Source organism: Periplaneta americana, chromosome 17 (assembly GCF_040183065.1).
Source record: "Periplaneta americana isolate PAMFEO1 chromosome 17, P.americana_PAMFEO1_priV1, whole genome shotgun sequence".
NCBI lineage: Eukaryota > Metazoa > Arthropoda > Insecta > Blattodea > Blattidae > Periplaneta > Periplaneta americana.
In genome coordinates, this window is record NC_091133.1 from 2,911,515 (window position 1) to 2,930,045 (window position 18,531).

Consider the following 18,531-nt stretch of genomic DNA (forward strand, 5'->3'; position numbering starts at 1 on the left):
GGTAATGAGCAAGATTTGTTGATGTTCATGGGTTTAGCGCTCACTGAGACAAACAGCGCAGTTCAGTTGTTCAACATATTGTGGCAACCGTGCTGGAAACTTCTCGTTGCCTCGGGAGTCGAGAGCGCGTCCTTGCAAAAGGCAGGGGACGCGGGAGGAAGGGGGCGCTGTGCGGTGCGCGGAGAGGATAGGGACAACGTCGAGACGCTGGGCCGCGGCAGAGAGGGGGAAGAAAAGCGACTGAGCGGAGAAAGCCGGAGAAGTCTCCAGAAGCGCAATTCTTTCGACATCCGTAGAAGCCACACGAAGTAGTACATTCGAGAAAGTGTAATCTGACAAATAAAAGCGAGCAGCCTTCGAGTCGGAAGCCAGTTCAGTTTGGACAGCCAGTCCAGTTTGTGAATCAGCAGCGTCCAAGCGGAAGCAACGCGTCTGGGAATCTTGGGCTCGACGTGCAGTGAACTTTGTCTGAAAGTTTTGGGTTCGAAGTGCACCGTGAAATTGAGTGAGTGAGCTAGAAGAAGTAGCCAAGGTGAACGAACTGAGAACTGACAGTTTTGTTGTACATAGTGCTTCGTGAACACAGCAGATTCCAGATCCTGAAATTTGCATGTACTCTCACACCACCATACTGCTCCCATTACAACATGCCATTCTATCGAAAATCGTAAATGAAGAAATCCTTGTTACATTAAAATAGTAATGGAAGATGATTCTACACATAAATAAAACGTCAGAGTTTAACGATCTGGGGGAAAACCACTTCCATATTATCAGAGATATTATACACGTCTAAACAACTGATAAAAATATTTGTGTAGAAATTATGAACAAATACTATAAAGTTCAGAATACTGTACTATTGAACCTAGGGAGTTATTTTATTTTTATTTTATTGGTTATTTTACGACGCTGTATCAACATCTAGGTTATTTAGCGTCTGAATGAAATGAAGGTGATAATGCCGGTGAAATGAGTCCAGGGTGTAGCACCGAAAGTTACCCAGAAATTGCTCGAATTGGGTTGAGGGAAAACACCGGAAAAACCTCAACCAGGTAACTTCCCCCGACCGGGATTCGAACCCGGGCCACCTGGTTTCGCGGCCAGACGCGCTGACCGTTACTCCACAGGTGTGGACTCTTAGGGAGTTATTGGGTGTAATATTATATATGAAAGACATTTAATTAAGTACAAACAAAATAACTGCAATATAATTTTAAGACACAGATATGATAGTACGTGAGACAAGCACTGTAATAATAAGGGACTACAAAAAAAGAAAACGAGAGCAGAAATGCAAGAAGGTGTGAATGTTTTGATAAAGACTGTCACATGACGAATAAACTAGCAAAGAAATTATTGGCAATCTTCGAAAAAGCATGGAATAATTAAGTCATGAGGAGTGGTTTGCTCATCATTTTTTTTTCTGGATATCAAAGTGCTATCAAAGCCATGTGCATAACAATTAAGTTAACCAACTAGGAAAAGTGATTAGATACAGAACCTGAAAAATAATAATTTTAAAGTTTAATATACATAAATTCTGATATAATATACAGAGTGTTTCAAAAATACGGGGCATAATTTCAGGTATGTATTTCCCACATGTAGACAATCAAAATAGTTCATTACAACATGTGTCCGGAAATGCTTTATTTCCGAGTTATGGCCTTCACAACATTGAAATTCACCGGAACGTTTTTCTTTCCGCAGGTCGTTGCCGTCAAAGGAGACATTAATCCATTTGATCCCAAGACACTTTCAATGATTCGAATATAAGTATTTCAGAATTGATATTAACCCATTTATGCCCCAATTATTTTTTATTAAAAATGGTGTTTCTTATATATTCCTACTTATTGACACATAAGAAACAAAATAAGAAGATTATTGGTCCTCTCAAATCATTTACGCCGTAAATAATGCATGTTCCCATTTGGGAACAGTGGGAGTAAAGGGGTTAAGAGCGCACTCTGACAGTTCTTTCCGAGGCGAAGGTTACATTCAGTGTTGTGTAGGCATTAGACTGTGCGACATTTATTCAAATCAAGAGCTGGCAGAGATACACTTCATGTACGGTAAGGCGGACGGCAATGCTGCGCTGGCTCGTCGTTTGTACCAGGAGAGGTACCCACAGCGACAATGTCCAGATCGGAAGACATTTATACGTCTCCATTACCGTCTGTGCGAGTATGGAAAATTTAACTCTCCTCGTTTGGGAAGGGGACGACCAAGATGTGGCATGTTCTGAGGACATACGCAATACTCCTGGAGTTTGGGATCGTGTTCGCAGGTCAATGAGACATCGATGTGAGGTCTGTATTCAAGCAGGAGGTGGACATTTTGAACATCTTCTGTAATGACAACGACCTGCGGAAAGAAAAAAACGTTCCGGTGAATTTCAATGTTGTGAAGGCCATAAGTCGGAAATGAAGCATTTCCGGACACATGTTGTAATGAACTATTTTGATTGTCTACATGTGGGAAATACATACCTGAAATTATACCCCGTATTTTTTAAACACCCTGTATGTCATCATTGCCTTAGTTTTTCAGGACTTATTTTATTATATGCCTTAGAGAAAAAGATGGTTTCTACTAATGCATTGGCAGTGATCAGAATATCTCATTTGAATAGTCTGTCATCAATGTGCCTTTTTAGTCACTCAGTCTAGGGAAAGTTTGCATGAACATCTCGCTTCAAAGATCTATCGCAATTATGCCTCTTTAAGGATCTGGAATATGAGAAACACTTTCCACAGTGATCGCATTTGAATGGTGTCTCGCCGGTATGTTGCCGTTCATGGCATTTTAGGGTACTACGCACCGAGAAGCACTTGCCACAAACTTCACATGTGAATGGCTTCTCGCCGGTATGGTGACGTACATGGGTTTTCAAGCTACTCTGGTCCCAGAAACCCTTTCCACAGACTCCGCATTTAAACGGTTTGTTGCTCGTATGTCGTCGTTGGTGCCTCTTGAAGGAATACGGATGCGAGAAATACTTTCCACAAAACTCGCATCTCAATGATTTGTCGTCAATATGGTTGCGTTCATGCCTCTTTAAGTTACTCTCGTCGGAGAACCGCTTCCCACACGTACAGCACTTGAACGGTTTATCGCCCGTATGCCGCCGATGGTGCTTTATGAGGAAGCACAGATAGGAGAAGCACTTCCCACATTCATCGCACTTGAATGGTTCCTCGCCTTTATGTCGGAGCTGATGGGTCGTTAGGGAACCCGACTGTGAAAAACACCTTCCGCACACATCGCACTTGAATGGCTTGCTGTTCGAGTGCACAAGCGCATGGTTTTTCAGATGTGCTTCCTGAATGAAACACCTTCCACAGACATCGCATCTGAATCGCATCTTACCAGCATCCGCCGACGTAACAGAATGCTTGGCACCCTGAAAACTAGTCTTGTACGCTTCTTGTGCGAATCCTTCGCGATCTGATGATACACTGCTGTCACGAGCGTCTGCAAAACTATCATAAAAATATACTATCAGTCTATAAATCGGCATTTACACGAATATAAAATATACAAGGATCATACGAAAAAACTACAGTAGCGTGCAAATTAATCCGAACAACGTAATTACTTATGCAAAAACACTCAAACGGGATAAAAAAAAAAGGATTTAAGACATAACTCACTAATCTGTGTGGCCTCCCTTGTTCCTAATAACAGCTCTGAGACGATTTGGAATGGATTCCACTAATTTCCCACAAATATTCTTCATTTCTTCATCGCGAAACCATACACCAATGAGGGCAGAAATCATCTTCTCCTTTGTAGAATAATCCATTTTTTGCATTCTTCTTTTGCAAATTGACCACAAGTTCTCAATAGGGTTGATGTCGGGTGAGTTGCCTGGCCAGGGGAGTACCTGAATATTCTTCTTGTTGAAGAATTCTGTAGTTTTTCGAGACGTATGGCATGGTGCCAGGTCTTGTTGGAACACATCTCTGCCATCTGGAAATGATTTTTGCAGCTGGGGTATGATTCTGGTTTCCAATAAGTGAATATATTTGTCAGAATTCATCATTCCCTTGATAGGTATTAATGCTCCAGGCCCTTCATGTGTAAAACAACTCCAAAACATTACTTTAGGGGGGTATTTGGGTGCTTGTTGGAGATGAGCTGCTGTTACTTTTTCGGATCCTTTCCGTACGTAAGAAACACAGTGGCCGTGGACCTCGAAATGAGACTCATCGAAAAAAAGTACATTCTTCCAGTCATTCACTGTCCAGTGTAGATGTAATTTTGCCCACATTAAGCGTTTTTGCACATAACAGGGGTTAGCAGTTGCTTCTTAAAAGGCTTACGAGCCCTTCGTCCAGCTTCCAAAAGCCTACGCCGCACTGTTGTGACGTGAATATTCGCCCCAGTGGTAGCCATTAACTCGCGGGTTAAGTCGACAGCAGTTAGTCTAGGATTTAATTTACTTTTCCTGACAATTAAACGATCATCTGCAGGTGAAGTCTTCCTTTTCCGGCCACAGTTTCCTTTTTTCTGGGGTGTGATGGATCCAGTCTTCCTGTATCGTTTTATGATCGAATTAACAGTAGCCAAACTGATGTGACATTCTGCAGCAATTTGCCTCTGTGTCATAGAAGAATGCTCTGCTAATGTTATAATTTTAGACCGTTTTCGTGGAGTTGTATCCATTTGTGAAGACGACAGAATGTACACAGGATTGCAGTATTAAGTCTTCAACACAACTGAAATGCTTATAAGTACAAAACGACAGGCAAAATGTCGCATAAAAAATAATGACAGACCTTCAACAATGGAATTACACGTACTACAGATGTCAATTAAAGCGGTATGAGCAGCTGCGAGGCCAACAATGACAGAAAATGTAAACATATGTCGTGTTCGGATTAATTTGCACGCTACTGTATATATATAATTGAATAGCAGAGTTACATTTAGATACAGTATGTGGAAAATCTTAATGTCGCGTACCTATGGTTATATTAGATGTGACATCAATGATATCTTGTACAAATAATCTCAAAACAATCTAATGCTCCACCTATACCATGAAAGCTGGATTAGACAATGAAGCTACCAACTATAGAAAATAATACATGGACAAACTCGGTCTGCATGGAAAGGCAAATCGGTAATATCACAGGTGTTCAGTCTCGCTGTACAGCTTAATACAGTTTACCTCAGAAATATGAATTTACTCAGTGCGGTTCACAATATTATAATTTGAAACTTCGGCGAACTTTCGATGTGCAATATAGTGCGGTATGTGATTACAAATGAGCGGACATCGAAAAGCAGTTTGTCCAGAAAAAAAAACCTTAATGCAATTCGTTATGCAAGCCTGCATACTTCACATACGATTATTGCAGCAGAAACCAGCAATATCGAGAGTTACAGACTCTGATATTAAACACGCTGTTTTGCCATTGCTTGTTGATAATCAAAATATCTTCCTCTAAAGTCGAGCGCATTACACTCAACAAACACCAGGTGGCAAGAATACAAAACAGAGAGTTTGAATTCCCTTTAGGGTTTATTATGTTGCACATTATGAAATTACTTTTAGATGACGTCACTTCTCAAACTCGGAGTACCACAAGAAGCCTTGCCACGATATTACAAAGGGGCGAAGTCAGTCCAGATGGAATGTTAAAAAGTCGGGGAAGTTGTAGAGTGAAAAAATTAAATCATTCAGGATAAACTATCATATAGCATAACAGTCACTACACCAAAGTGGAGGAATGGTACCTCAATGCAAGGAACTACACATCTGTACTATATTCAATACCAGCTTTGGACATCAAAATATCAAACAGGGTCCTCAGAAGTTTCTCGTCGCAGTTCTGGGAATCATGCGGAACATACGTTGCCATAAGGCACGTAGTGGTCGTCACAAGAGAATACTAATAGTCTGTCATACAAGTTCGTGAAGTGGGTAGTATTTTCTCATATAACCGAATTCAAAATAAAAGTTCACGAATCTGTACCATACAATTTTTTTCTTAGATAACCTCAAACTATTACTTCGTGCACCCTTCGCTTACTCCACTTCACTGGTGTTATTACCTCACACACACTGCTCCACTTCACTGGTGTTATTACCTCACACACACTGCTCCACTTCACTGGTGTTATTACCTCACACACACTGCTCCACTTCACTGGTGTTATTACCTCACACACACTGCTCCACTTCACTGGTGTTATTACCTCACACACACTGCTCCACTTCACTGGTGTTATTACCTCACACACACTGCTCCACTTCACTGGTGTTATTACCTCACACACACTGCTCCACTTCACTGGTGTTATTACCTCACACACACTGCTCCACTTCACTGGTGTTATTACCTCACACACACTGCTCCACTTCACTGGTGTTATTACCTCACACACACTGCTCCACTTCACTGGTGTTATTACCTCACACACACTGCTCCACTTCACTGGTGTTATTACCTCACACACACTGCTCCACTTCACTGGTGTTATTACCTCACACACACTGCTCCACTTCACTGGTGTTATTACCTCACACACACTGCTCCACTTCACTGGTGTTATTACCTCACACACACTGCTCCACTTCACTGGTGTTATTACCCCACACACACTGCTCCACTTCACTGGTGTTATTACCTCACACACTGCTCCACTTCACTGGTGTTATTACCTCACACACACTGCTCCACTTCACCGGTGTTATTACCCCACACACACACTGCTCCACTTCACTGGTGTTATTACCCCACACACACTGCTCCACTTCACTGGTGTTATTACCTCACACACACTGCTCCACTTCACTGGTGTTATTACCCCACACACACTGCTCCACTTCACTGGTGTTATTACCCCACACACACTGCTCCACTTCACTGGTGTTATTACCCCACACACACTGCTCCACTTCACTGGTGTTATTACCCCACACACACTGCTCCACTTCACTGGTGTTATTACCTCACACACACTGCTCCACTTCACTGGTGTTATTACCCCACACACACTGCTCCACTTCACTGGTGTTATTACCTCACACACACACTGCTCCACTTCACTGGTGTTATTACCTCACACACTGCTCGACTTCACTGGATTCCACGCACTGTAGTATAGTTCATTCCTATACTTGATGGTCGTGAGAGCCACTACTACCCACTCTATATCTCATTGCATTTACTTATGACAGCAAGCGATTTTTCTAAACTTTGCAAGTTGTAGAATAAAATTATCACTACTGGATGGAAAGCCAACTGCAAGCTTTTACAAGTATTTTAAATAAACAATTAATATAGGCTTGGTTTATGTATTGGCATAGAGTACACAATCTCGTTTTTATTGGCTGCAGTATTGTAGCAAGTTTAACGACTTTTTTTTTTTTTTTTTTAGAATAATAAGCTGCCTACAAATCAACAGCCAGGAAACCGCAATTTCTTACAGACAATTTACTGCTTATTTTACATCATTCCCGTAAGTTTTTTTTTATATTATGTTCACTAACTCTAGTTTGCGGTATTGCATTGAGAAATATAAACATATTGCAACAATATGATTATACCTCAAAAATGGTTCTGAGATCAGAATAACGATCTAAAGGTAAATTTAGTTATTGAAATGTAGACTAACCTGTTAATATTCGGGAGCTTATGAGAATCAAAATTTTAAACACAATAAGGTAATATTATAGCATTTTCTGGTGAAAACGTGATCCACAAATATAGGAAAAATATATACGAAAGGATGAGTCTATCTGGACCATAGCAAAGGTCATCAAGGGATATGAAATACAACACAAACAAACGTCGATGTGGCCAAATCGAGAAGAATTACACAAACGAATGTGAGCCTAATGGAGTCGCTATCTGCTCACTGATTTTTAAACTAACCATAGAAAATACCACTGAAACAATCAGGAATGCGAGAGAAAAAATTTGACAATGTATGTAGACAGCATGAGTTTAGGGTAAATCAAAAGATCTCCATAGAGCTCTAGGTGGAACAGAGATACGGGTGGAAGAGAATAACATGCATGAACACAAAGAAGGCAGTACAGATGACATTCCACGACATTCCACATATAGGGAAACGTCAGCAGAATATATAACATTAAACAATGAGCCTTTATAGACCGTAAAAAATGTAAACTACTGGACATACCATTCAGTCATTACACCAGAAGACAGTAGCAGCCACCAAGGCAATCTTTAATATAAATTTTCATCAACTATCTCTGTCAATGGCAATAACAAAACAATACACACCTTCAAAACTACGGAGAATATAAGAACCACTCATGTAGGAATAGAAAAAATCAAAGCAAGGCAACTCGAAAAAATATATATATGATCAGAGTAGGAAGGGCCAGACGTTCAAGATTCGTCTATGATTTGACAAAATAAACTCTGTACCGGTACCACATAACACCTCCAAAATGGAACTATTCCTGCAATCCTCCGAAGCATTCTGGAAACTATTCGGCAGCGAAACGAAACAGACATGAAATTCTACGACACTGGTGTTAGAGAACACTGGAACTGGACCAAAGGGATCCAACAACAGAGACAGTGATCACAAGATATACCACTGACGGATTCCACAAGTCATATGAAAAAATTACTCAGTGAAAAATTAGTGTGTATAAACTAACTGTGTGTGTGGCCGATACAACATAACAAACTGCGCCAAATGAAAGAGATTGATAAGACTGTTATAAACAGCGCCATTAGCGCACCTTTCACAATTACTGTTAAACAGTGACATGGCCAGCTTATCCCGCAAGATCGTCCATAATATACAAAGACTACTCTTAATATCATTAATCAGTTTCAAAACCTCTTCCTTTCCTTTAGATGTATTATTTTGTACGAGGCACATCCAGAAAGTAAGCTTCCCGATTTTTTCCCCTTGAAAGTAAATGTTGTTGTTGTTTTCTAATGCCAGGCGTTTGACAGTGAAGTCATTTGACCTCTTGCACTCCAATATTTTTTCAAAGATATTATCATGACCAGCCACTGAAGCACAGATTTTGAGATGTTCCAAATCCATTTCTTGGTTTGAGTTGCACAATGGGCAGTTAGGGGACTGATATATTCCAATTCTATGCAGGTGTTTGGCCAAACAATCATGGCCTGTTGCCAATCTAAATGCAGCTACAGACGATTTTCGTGGTAAATCGGGAATTAACTGTGGATTATGATGCAGAGAGTTCCATTTTTTCCCTTGGGATTGTGTTATCAAATTTTGTTTGTTGAAGTCTAAGTATGTAGATTTAATAAATCTCTTCACAGAGTAATACGTAGGTTTAGTAACAGGTCTGTAAGTAGCAGTGCTGCGCTTCTTTGCTAAAGCATCCACATTCTCATTTCCCAGGATTTCTCAATGGGATGGTATCCATTGGAATACAATTCTTTTATTGAGTGATATTAATTGAGAGAGCATTTTAGTTATTTCAGTAAGTAAATGAAAGTAAATGTAATTCGCCGTGTCAATTGCTCATGCGTAACAGATCTATGATGTATCAATCATATGCCAGCCGGACAGGTCCCTCCTGGTGCCAGTAGCGTGTCAGCAGTGGTCCGAAATGGAAGCTCTTATTCCTTCTCCTGCCGCCTGCGAGCTTCGGTCGGTGATAAAGTTCTTTAATGCACAAAGTATTGCGCCAATTGAAATTCATCGGCAGCTCTGTCAGGTCTATGGGCCGAACATCATGTGTAAGCAGATGGTGCGTCGCTGGTGTAGGCAGTTTTCCGAAGGTCGTCAAAGTGTCCATGATGAAGAGCGCAGTGGGCGACGATCCCTCATCAATGATGATCGTGTTCAGCTGGTGTGGCAGTGCATCATGGAGAACCGTCGCTTCACGATTACGGAGCTTAGCAGCCATTTTCCGCAGATATCGCGATCCTTGTTGCATGAGATTGTCACTAAGCACCTGCTGTTCAAAAAAGTGTGTGCCAGGTGGGTGCCGAAAAACCTGACACACGAAAACAAAGTGCAATGTTTAGGAGCAGCACTGACATTTCTGCAACGGTATCACGACGACGGGGACGAGTTCCACGACAGGATCGTCACAGGCGATGAGACTTGGATTTCGCACTTCACCCCGGAAACCAAGCAGCAGTCAATGCATTGGCGGCATAGTGGATCTCTGGTCAGGAGAAATTCAAACAGACGCTGTCGGTACGGAAAGTGGTGTGCACGGTGTTCTGGGACAGGAAGGGCATTCTGCTCATTGACTTCCTTCCAAGAGGTGAAACAGTGAATGCTGACCGTTACTGCGAAAATTGCGACGTGCCATTCAAAACAAGAGGCGTGGAATGCTTACTGCAGGTGTTGTGCTCCTCCATGACAATGCTCGTCCACATACGGCTCGGCGCACAGCAGCTGTTTTGACGGAATTTGGCTGGGAGTTTTTTGATCATCCACCCTACAGTCCTTATCTTGCTCCCAGCGATTTTCACGTTTTCTTGCACCTCTGGTGAGCGTTTTGGGAACGACGAAGAGCTGAAGACGTCTGTCACATGCTGGTTCCATTCACAGGCGGCAGAGTTCTACGACAGAGGGATACAAAAGTTGATCCCACGATACGACATGTGTCTCAATTCTAATGGTGGCTATGTTGAAATATTGCTGAAACATTGCTGTACCTGTTGCCAATAAATGTTTTCCTGGAAGTGTTTTTTTTTTTAAGCAGGGAAACTTACTTTCGGGATGCGCCTCGTATGTTCTTGTTTTTTAACCAAGTTATGTCTTGTTTACGTCACGAACTTTTCGGGATTTTTTTTTTAAATTTCCACATTATGGTACAGCACATTGTCCATAACAATGTAACTATTTGAGAGTAATTTAGGTAACAAATTCTCAAACCGCTTTTTGAATACATCTTCCGTCATCTCCTCATGATAATCACCTCGTATATCAGATTGGAAAGTCAAAGAAAGCCATCGTCACTGTCAGTAAGAAGCATTAATAATCTTCTATACTTCTCTCTAGGATTCCGAAACCTAGAACTTAATCCCGAATGAAATATGCTTCTTTGCATGCACTCCTGTGGCTCACTACAGTTTACAGGTTGTCTGACTGTCACCTCAGCCCTCATTCCTAAGAGATTTTCTTTTAAATAACTCTTCCTCCATATTGGAACGCCACATCTATCCAATATCTATTTTCCATCAGGAATTTAAATTCAATTTCGCTTAAAAGAAGAGCTAAGAATGGTGGCAGTACTGCAAACAGGATAGTGTGTAAAAATTCCTTTAAAAAATTACAACTTTGATGATGTCTTCCTAGTGCATTCTTTCCCTGATTATGCCTTACGTCAAAAATGAAGACACTTTAGTATCAATTAGAACGTTAATAATTTCAATAGAACGCAAAAATTTGATCTCCATCTACCTTCGATTAGTCTGAGCCCTTATAAAAAAAAGAGTTCATTATTCATGAATTAAGTGTTAAAGGCATTCAGGATAACAGGCAGGGTTTGGAATTGAACAGGTTACATCAGCTTCTTGTCTATGTGGATGACGTGAATAAGTTAGGAGAAAATACACAAACGATTAGGGAAAACACGGAAATTTTACTTGAAGCAAGTAAAGCGATCAGTTTGGAAGTATATCCCGAAAAGACTAAGTATATGATTATGTCTCGTGACCAGAATATTGTACGAAATGGAAATATAAAAATTGGAGATTTATCCTTCGAAGAGGTGGAAAAATTCAAATATCTTGGAGCAACAGTAACAAATATAAATGACACTCGGGAGGAAATTAAACGCAGAATAAATATGGGAAATGCGTGTTATTATTCGGTTGAGAAGCTTTTATCATCCAGTCTGCTGTCCAAAAATCTGAAAGTTACAATTTATAAAACAGTTATATTACCGGTTGTTCTGTATGGTTGTGAAACTTGGACTCTCACTGTGAGAGAGGAACATAGGTTAAGGGTGTTTGAGAATAAGGTGCTTAGGAAAATATTTGGGGCTAAGCGGGATGAAGTTACAGGAGAATGGAGAAAGTTACACAACGCAGAACTGCACGCATTGTATTCTTCACCTGACATAATTAGGAACATTAAATCCAGACGTTTGAGATGGGCAGGGCATGTAGCATATATGGACGAATCCAGAAATGCATATAGACTGTTAGTTGGGAGACCGGTGGGAAAAAGACCTTTAGGGAGGCCGAGACGTAGATGGGAAGATAATATTAAAATGGATTTGAGGGAGGTGGGGTATGATGATAGAGACTGGATTAATCTTGCACAGGATAGGGACCGATGGCGGGCTTATGTGAGGGCGGCAATGAACCTTCGGGTTCCTTAAAAGCCATTTGTAAGTAAGTAAGTAAGGCATTGACTAATAAATTATCCTCAGTTTGAAGGATGAAGAGAAAACGTCGGGAACAGGATTACGAAAATGTCTTCATATTATCAGCTTCTACACAAATGAATATTTTATGCTTTTAAATTAAATTGAAATAATCTTTTTGCTATGGATTACATACTTTTCCACAATTTTTCATTTCTTCCAAATATCAAAACTGCAATGTTGAAGAAAGATCGATGGAACAGAATACCTGAAGTATCAATGAAATATTTTAATTTCCATTTAGATGTTAGACATACAACAGACAGCAAACGTCTAAAGCATTCTTCCAGTTATTTGACACAACAAAGGCTGCCCTTATAAGGCATCAAAGAAAGTGTTGCATTATACACAGAGATGTGTTGTAACCTGATTGTGGGTACAGCATCCAATAACCGACACCACACGGCTTAAGGATAGAATAAAGTTGAATACATACTTTAAGTTCATGGAATGCCAATAATCCATATTAATGGAAAAAGTAACAGTGGTAGTGATAGCTTTAATTTTCGTATATTTACTTCATTTGACATCAATAACAAACAAACACAGCACATAATTCGCGGGTGCTCGTGTAAAGGGGTTAAGTCAAATTGCAAGGTATGTAAACTTCTCTCCTTTGGTACTGAACAAAACCCCTTTGTCAGAAAATATGGAGCACTGTGACTGCATCATGGATGGAAGAATGACTTAACCCCTTTAACACAAGACAGGAGTAATCGTGGAGGGTTCAAATCTTTACTTATCCCGCTTTAGCTAATTCATACTTAACCCCCTTCACACGAGCACCCGCGAATTTCATCCACTCTTCTCACGCCGCTACTCCCTGTCTCCGGACTTTTCGATCATGTGTGTCTTCTGTTATGTGTGATGTGCGACCGTCACTTAGGTCCATTAGGCCTACTTGCTAACCGGATGGCTACTGCGTCCAACTTCTGCTCACACTCATCAGGATTTCTCACACAACCATTTTACTCGACAATGGAAACGATTTTACTGGAAGAGCTGGAGCTCTCAGGATACTACAGGATAACTAAATGGTTACTAAACTTAGTCTAAATTGATTGCAATTGAAAACTCTACTTGATTTATTATGTATTCACAAAATGTACATATAGGTTACTTACAAGATATTTCATGGGCTGACACTGACGCCATAACGCTACCATCTCCGTCTTCTCTTCCAAGACTCTCGACTAATGCTCTCCATAAGTCTCAACTAACTCCAGAATCTCCTTATCGTTTTCCCGCCATCCACCAGGTGAGATGGGCTTAAAACTCCTTTTGATTTCACGTACTTACAGATGTCGTCTTAATCAAACATCTCTTACATTTAATTCGATTCAATATAGCGCAATATAGTCGCTTTGATGAGATTACGCGTAAGAAAAGAGTTCGAACAATATGTGATTTAATTTAACCAATTAAAATTCATGCTTTGTTCTACTGGACCAATGCGATTAGTCCAGCAATGATCTGTGGCGTAAGAATACTTTTATTGTAGCCAGTGATTTACCGCACCCGCGACAAACTCTAAAACGCTTGGCTAAGCATCTATTTACTTCGCAAGCTGGGATCACATTGCGCGTCTTAACCATGTATTCCGCTGACACTGTTCCTGTTTCGAATTTAATATTCCACAGGAAATCACGTTACAGGGCGCTCTTTAGCCCTGGGGCATAACATATGCATAACTCTCTATCAATAACTTTTTCTGTTGTCCCCCTGGTACTTTCCATTTTTACATGGCTTTGACCATCTTCCTCACTCATTATTATAACACAGATTGCAAATTAAAGCCATTCGTGACAATTTTAATAAAGAAATGACAGAACAACAACAAGGAGTCTCGCACATCACTTACCTGTTAGTCAAAATCTCATTCTCTTCCAGTTTCAGCTCGTCCTTCATTGTGTTCAGGTCACACAACTCTTCCTAAAAAGCAAAGAACGAATTGGACAGAGAGACGGGACAATTTTTCATGTAACAGGCCTGCATTTAAATCCTCCTGAGTCCAAGTATAACTATTAGTAACAGAAGACAGGTCTTCAAGTCTATTATATTTCACAGGGTTCTTCCTTTTGCAATGGGTTTAGGGAAATTTGCCACAATTTCTTCATCACTGTTACAATAATTGGTGACTGGTTCTCAGGCAATAAATTAGTATTAAATTGTAATAAAACATGATCCAATTTGAATCGTGCCCAAATTCAAACTCGCAAACTTCAAGCACAATAATTAACAAAAGGTCCCTCTAGAAACATTATTACCACTAAATTTCTTGGCTTACAAATGGATAATGTATAAAATTAGAAAAATCATGTTAAAGAAATTACCCCCAAAATAAATTCAACCTGTGTTGCTATTAGATATTATGCAACAGATAGTAAATATCTATGCCTTAAAAACAATACACTTTACAAATTTCCACTCGGTAATGAGTTTTGGAATATTATTCTGGGGAAATTCTACAGATATTAACAGTATATTCCTACTACAAAAAGGAGTAATTAGAATAATAGTAGGTGCCAAATGTAGGGAACCATAGGACAATTTAAAAAAAAAACTACAAATAATGCCCATGGCTTAGTATATTTTCCCATTAATAAATTTCCTCGTATATTTTCAGTTTTTTGGAGAGCAGACTGGATGACAAAAACTTCTCAAGAAAATAATGGCAGGCGTTTCCCATATTTACTTTGCGTTTAATTTCCTCTAGGTGTCATTTATATTTGTTACCGTTGTTCCAAGATATGTGAATTTGTCCACATGTTCAAAAGATAAATTTCCAATTTTTATATTTGCATTTCCTACTACGTACTGCTCACGATACATACTTTCAGAAGAGAACAGACTTAAAAACAGCGAATATCCAACAACAACAGCAACAACACGAAACTTTAGTTTTGACTACATTACAACTCATGACTAGACTAAACTACAGATGTGACGAGACGATCTATGAAAGATATTGTTACACAAGCACAGTGCGTTCGTAGCCTTGGACTGAGTGAAGATTGGCGCGCCTGCCACCAGAGTTACACGTAAACGACCGGCAAGTCATGGGTACAGAACACTAACTACTCTACTAACATTAGGCTTACCTGCATCACAACAGATGTTGAAAGTGATGACTTTCAACTTGAACACATTCCCTATATCTCCGAAAACAATTCTGGTTCACTTGCAAAAGTTCATGTTGACTGATTGCCTGTATTTCTCTCGTGATGTTGTCCTTCAATTCTTGTACCGTGTGCGGATTAGATGCGTACACTTAAAAATAAATAAAAATCGCATGGAGATAGGTCAGGGGAACGAGGTGGCCACAATCCTCGACTAATTATTCTGTCACCAAACACACTTCGCAATTCATGCATAGAATTCGCAGCAGTGTGCGCTGTAGCTGAATCCTGCTGAAACCAGCCACTCAATAGTTCGTTTCTTGTTAGTTGCGGAAAAAAAAAAAAAAAATTAAATTGAAGTTACATAAACGTGTGAATCAACTGTTGTGTCGAAAAATTTGGGACCGATAATTCTACTCGCACTCACTGCACACCAAACCCCAACCTTTGCAGTGTGGTGAGGAACTTCATGAATAATATGGGGATTTTCGGTAGCCCAGTATCTATTGTTCTGAGTAGAAACGTGACAGCGAAGATGAAACCACGCTTCATCAGTGAAGAACGTTAAAAGTGGGTCCAACAGTCGCCATTATGAACGGACTGCACAAACCAATTGCATTAATTAACCCTACTTACAGGATCTCGTAGTTGTAAAGCATGAACTACAGTTACCCTGTATGGCTGAAGTTTCGGAAGTTTCGTTGCCACAAAAGCTGCCGTCTTGGAAATGTTAACCTCTTATGCTAAACATCGCAGTGATTTGCGGGGTGAGTGCTCTAACCGGGCCCTACTTCATCGAGCTTCTCTTCAGTCAGTACACTGCGTTGTTGAACACGTTTCTTGTTAAAAAAAGATCCTTTACGTCTGACTTTAATGACAAGGTCATGAATAGTTGTCCTGCTAGGAATTCGAACACCTGAAAACCGATGTTCAAATTCTCTTCGACACCTTTTAGAATAGTATTTCATATAAGCATCATAGAGAAAAATACGTTGTTCTAAACTGTACTCAACCATTATTAATAGACACTTTATCACCACGAGATAACACAACTTTACTCACAACACTCGCACAGATGTCTTTCCCTCACGACAGATCCAACTAGACTGACTGGTGTGTCAGCGGTAGCTACAGCGCTACTCTGGCGGCAGACGCACCATCTTCACTCAGTCCAAAACAGCCGCAGAACAGTCCAGCCAAGCTACGAACACACTGTAGCTACACTTCGTGAATGGAAATCATTATCAGAATACAGGCAGAAGAAGAACAATTATTATGAAAATGTGTCTTCGTTAGCACCGAAACTACTTCAGTTGAAATTTACAGTATATTGAAATAAAATTTTAGATAGACAATATTAATGACTTTTTCGTATGATAAAAATCGCTGGGATTCAGTGATATATTAACACCTGTGATGAAGAGAATAAAGATTAATATTAGAAAGAGAACAACCACACGCACACTTACCTCGGCTTTACACTTTGCCTCAATAAAATTAGTTCCCACTGAAATCTGCTCAACTTTAAACTCTGATGTGAGATCATAGTCTTGATCCACGCATTCCGTCTTTATTGCAGCCACGTGGAGATCCAACAAATTCCCTTCCTGCAGAAGACAGAGAAATATTGCGTACATCATAGGAATATGATTCCAAGTACTACAGTATACACCGCACTTACACTGAGAATTGATTGCTACTTAGGCACAGTATAATGAAAACAACTGATAGTAAAATAGACAGTAGTCGTTGACAGCTACATAATTCTAGAAGTGAAAGATAAATCGGAATTACGTATCAGGAGTAGAAAACATAATTGAAGGAAAAAAGTGCGTACTGTACTAAAGCAGTGGTGCTAGTGACATAATTATTCTAGTGCAGTGTTAGTTACATAGCATACAAAATACATTTCCTCCCTATGGCTGGTTTCAATTTTATAAAGCCTTTCTTTTAAATTGCCTAACTGAATAAAAACTTACCACATTATTACATATCTTCACTTCACTTCAGCTACAGAGAAAGATGGCCAATGCAACTTATAATCCTAACTATAAGAAAAGCCAGGTTATGAACCGACTAAACAGGAAGTCCTTGGCAGGGCGAGAGGAAAGTATGGATTAGAGGGGTAGCCTGTACATCGATGACACGTTGAGTGTGGGGAGTTGGAGGGGAAAGGAAGAACGGAGCTTTTCATTGGACCTCGCGTGAAAATGTCGTCTGCTAACGAAAATCTGGCAACGGAATCATGGCGACAGTGTAGCCAAACTTCCCAATTCATTTGCAGTACCACGTGCATTACAAGTCGCATTTCGTACCAGCGTCATTAGTTCGTGCTTTCTTAATTTTTATTTTATTGGGTTATTTTATGATGCTGTATCAACATCTAGGTTATTTAGCGTCTGAATGATATGAAGGTGATAATGCCGGTGAAATGAGTCCGGGGTCCAGCACCGAAAGTTACCCAGCATTTGCTCGTATTGGGTTGAGGGAAAACCCCGGAAAAAACCTCAACCAGGTAACTTGCCCCGACCGGGATTCGAACCCGGGCCACCTGGTTTCGCGGCCAGACGCGCTGACCGTTACTCCACAGGTGTGGACTCGTGCTTTCTTAAAAATCGTAATTTTAATTACTAATATTGTTGATAGTGTTATAGAGAACTATATACAGTAGTTATTTAAACATATCGGTGACAAACGCTGAACACGCTTTGAATCTCGCGCCACTATGTGGCAACAGAGCTCAGAAAGAGAACAACAGAACGTTGCTTCCGGTTTAGTCGGTTCATAACCTGGCTTTTAGTATAAGCATGTAAGCAAATATAATTTGCATGAAGATCACTGCTTTCATTAAGAAATTGAAAGTAGGAACAGTTTTGGAAACATGCTGCCACTCAACACACAGTGAAGAGTGGCAGGACTGATTTTTTTTGTGCTACAAAACACCACTATTTGTATTCCACAGATATCCATGATTCTATGTATTCAAAATAATCTTCTACCTTCGATCTTGCACATGGATATAATCACAAAACTTAGATTATC

At 40.1% G+C, this 18,531-nt stretch overlaps 1 protein-coding gene across 4 annotated transcripts in view; it reads right to left on the reverse strand.

Annotated features, from left to right (window-relative positions):
- The window catches only part of LOC138693088 (zinc finger protein OZF-like), a 55,387-nt gene that overhangs the window by 29,610 nt on the left and 7,246 nt on the right, over positions 1-18,531 (reverse strand). For 2 of the 4 annotated variants that reach the window (XM_069816693.1, XM_069816692.1), the window contains exons 3-5: positions 16,959-17,096; positions 14,232-14,302; positions 1-3,488 (exon numbers count right to left, since the gene is read on the reverse strand). The exon at positions 1-3,488 is cut by the window's left edge and continues 32 nt beyond it. In XM_069816693.1, the coding sequence (XP_069672794.1) occupies positions 2,672-3,488; positions 14,232-14,302; positions 16,959-17,096 (1,026 nt within the window). In that variant the 3' untranslated portion in view covers positions 1-2,671. Of the gene's footprint in view, positions 3,489-9,833; positions 10,557-14,231; positions 14,303-16,958; positions 17,097-18,531 lie in introns of those variants that run through there. The other 2 variants (XM_069816695.1, XM_069816694.1) reach the window with 2 other exon arrangements.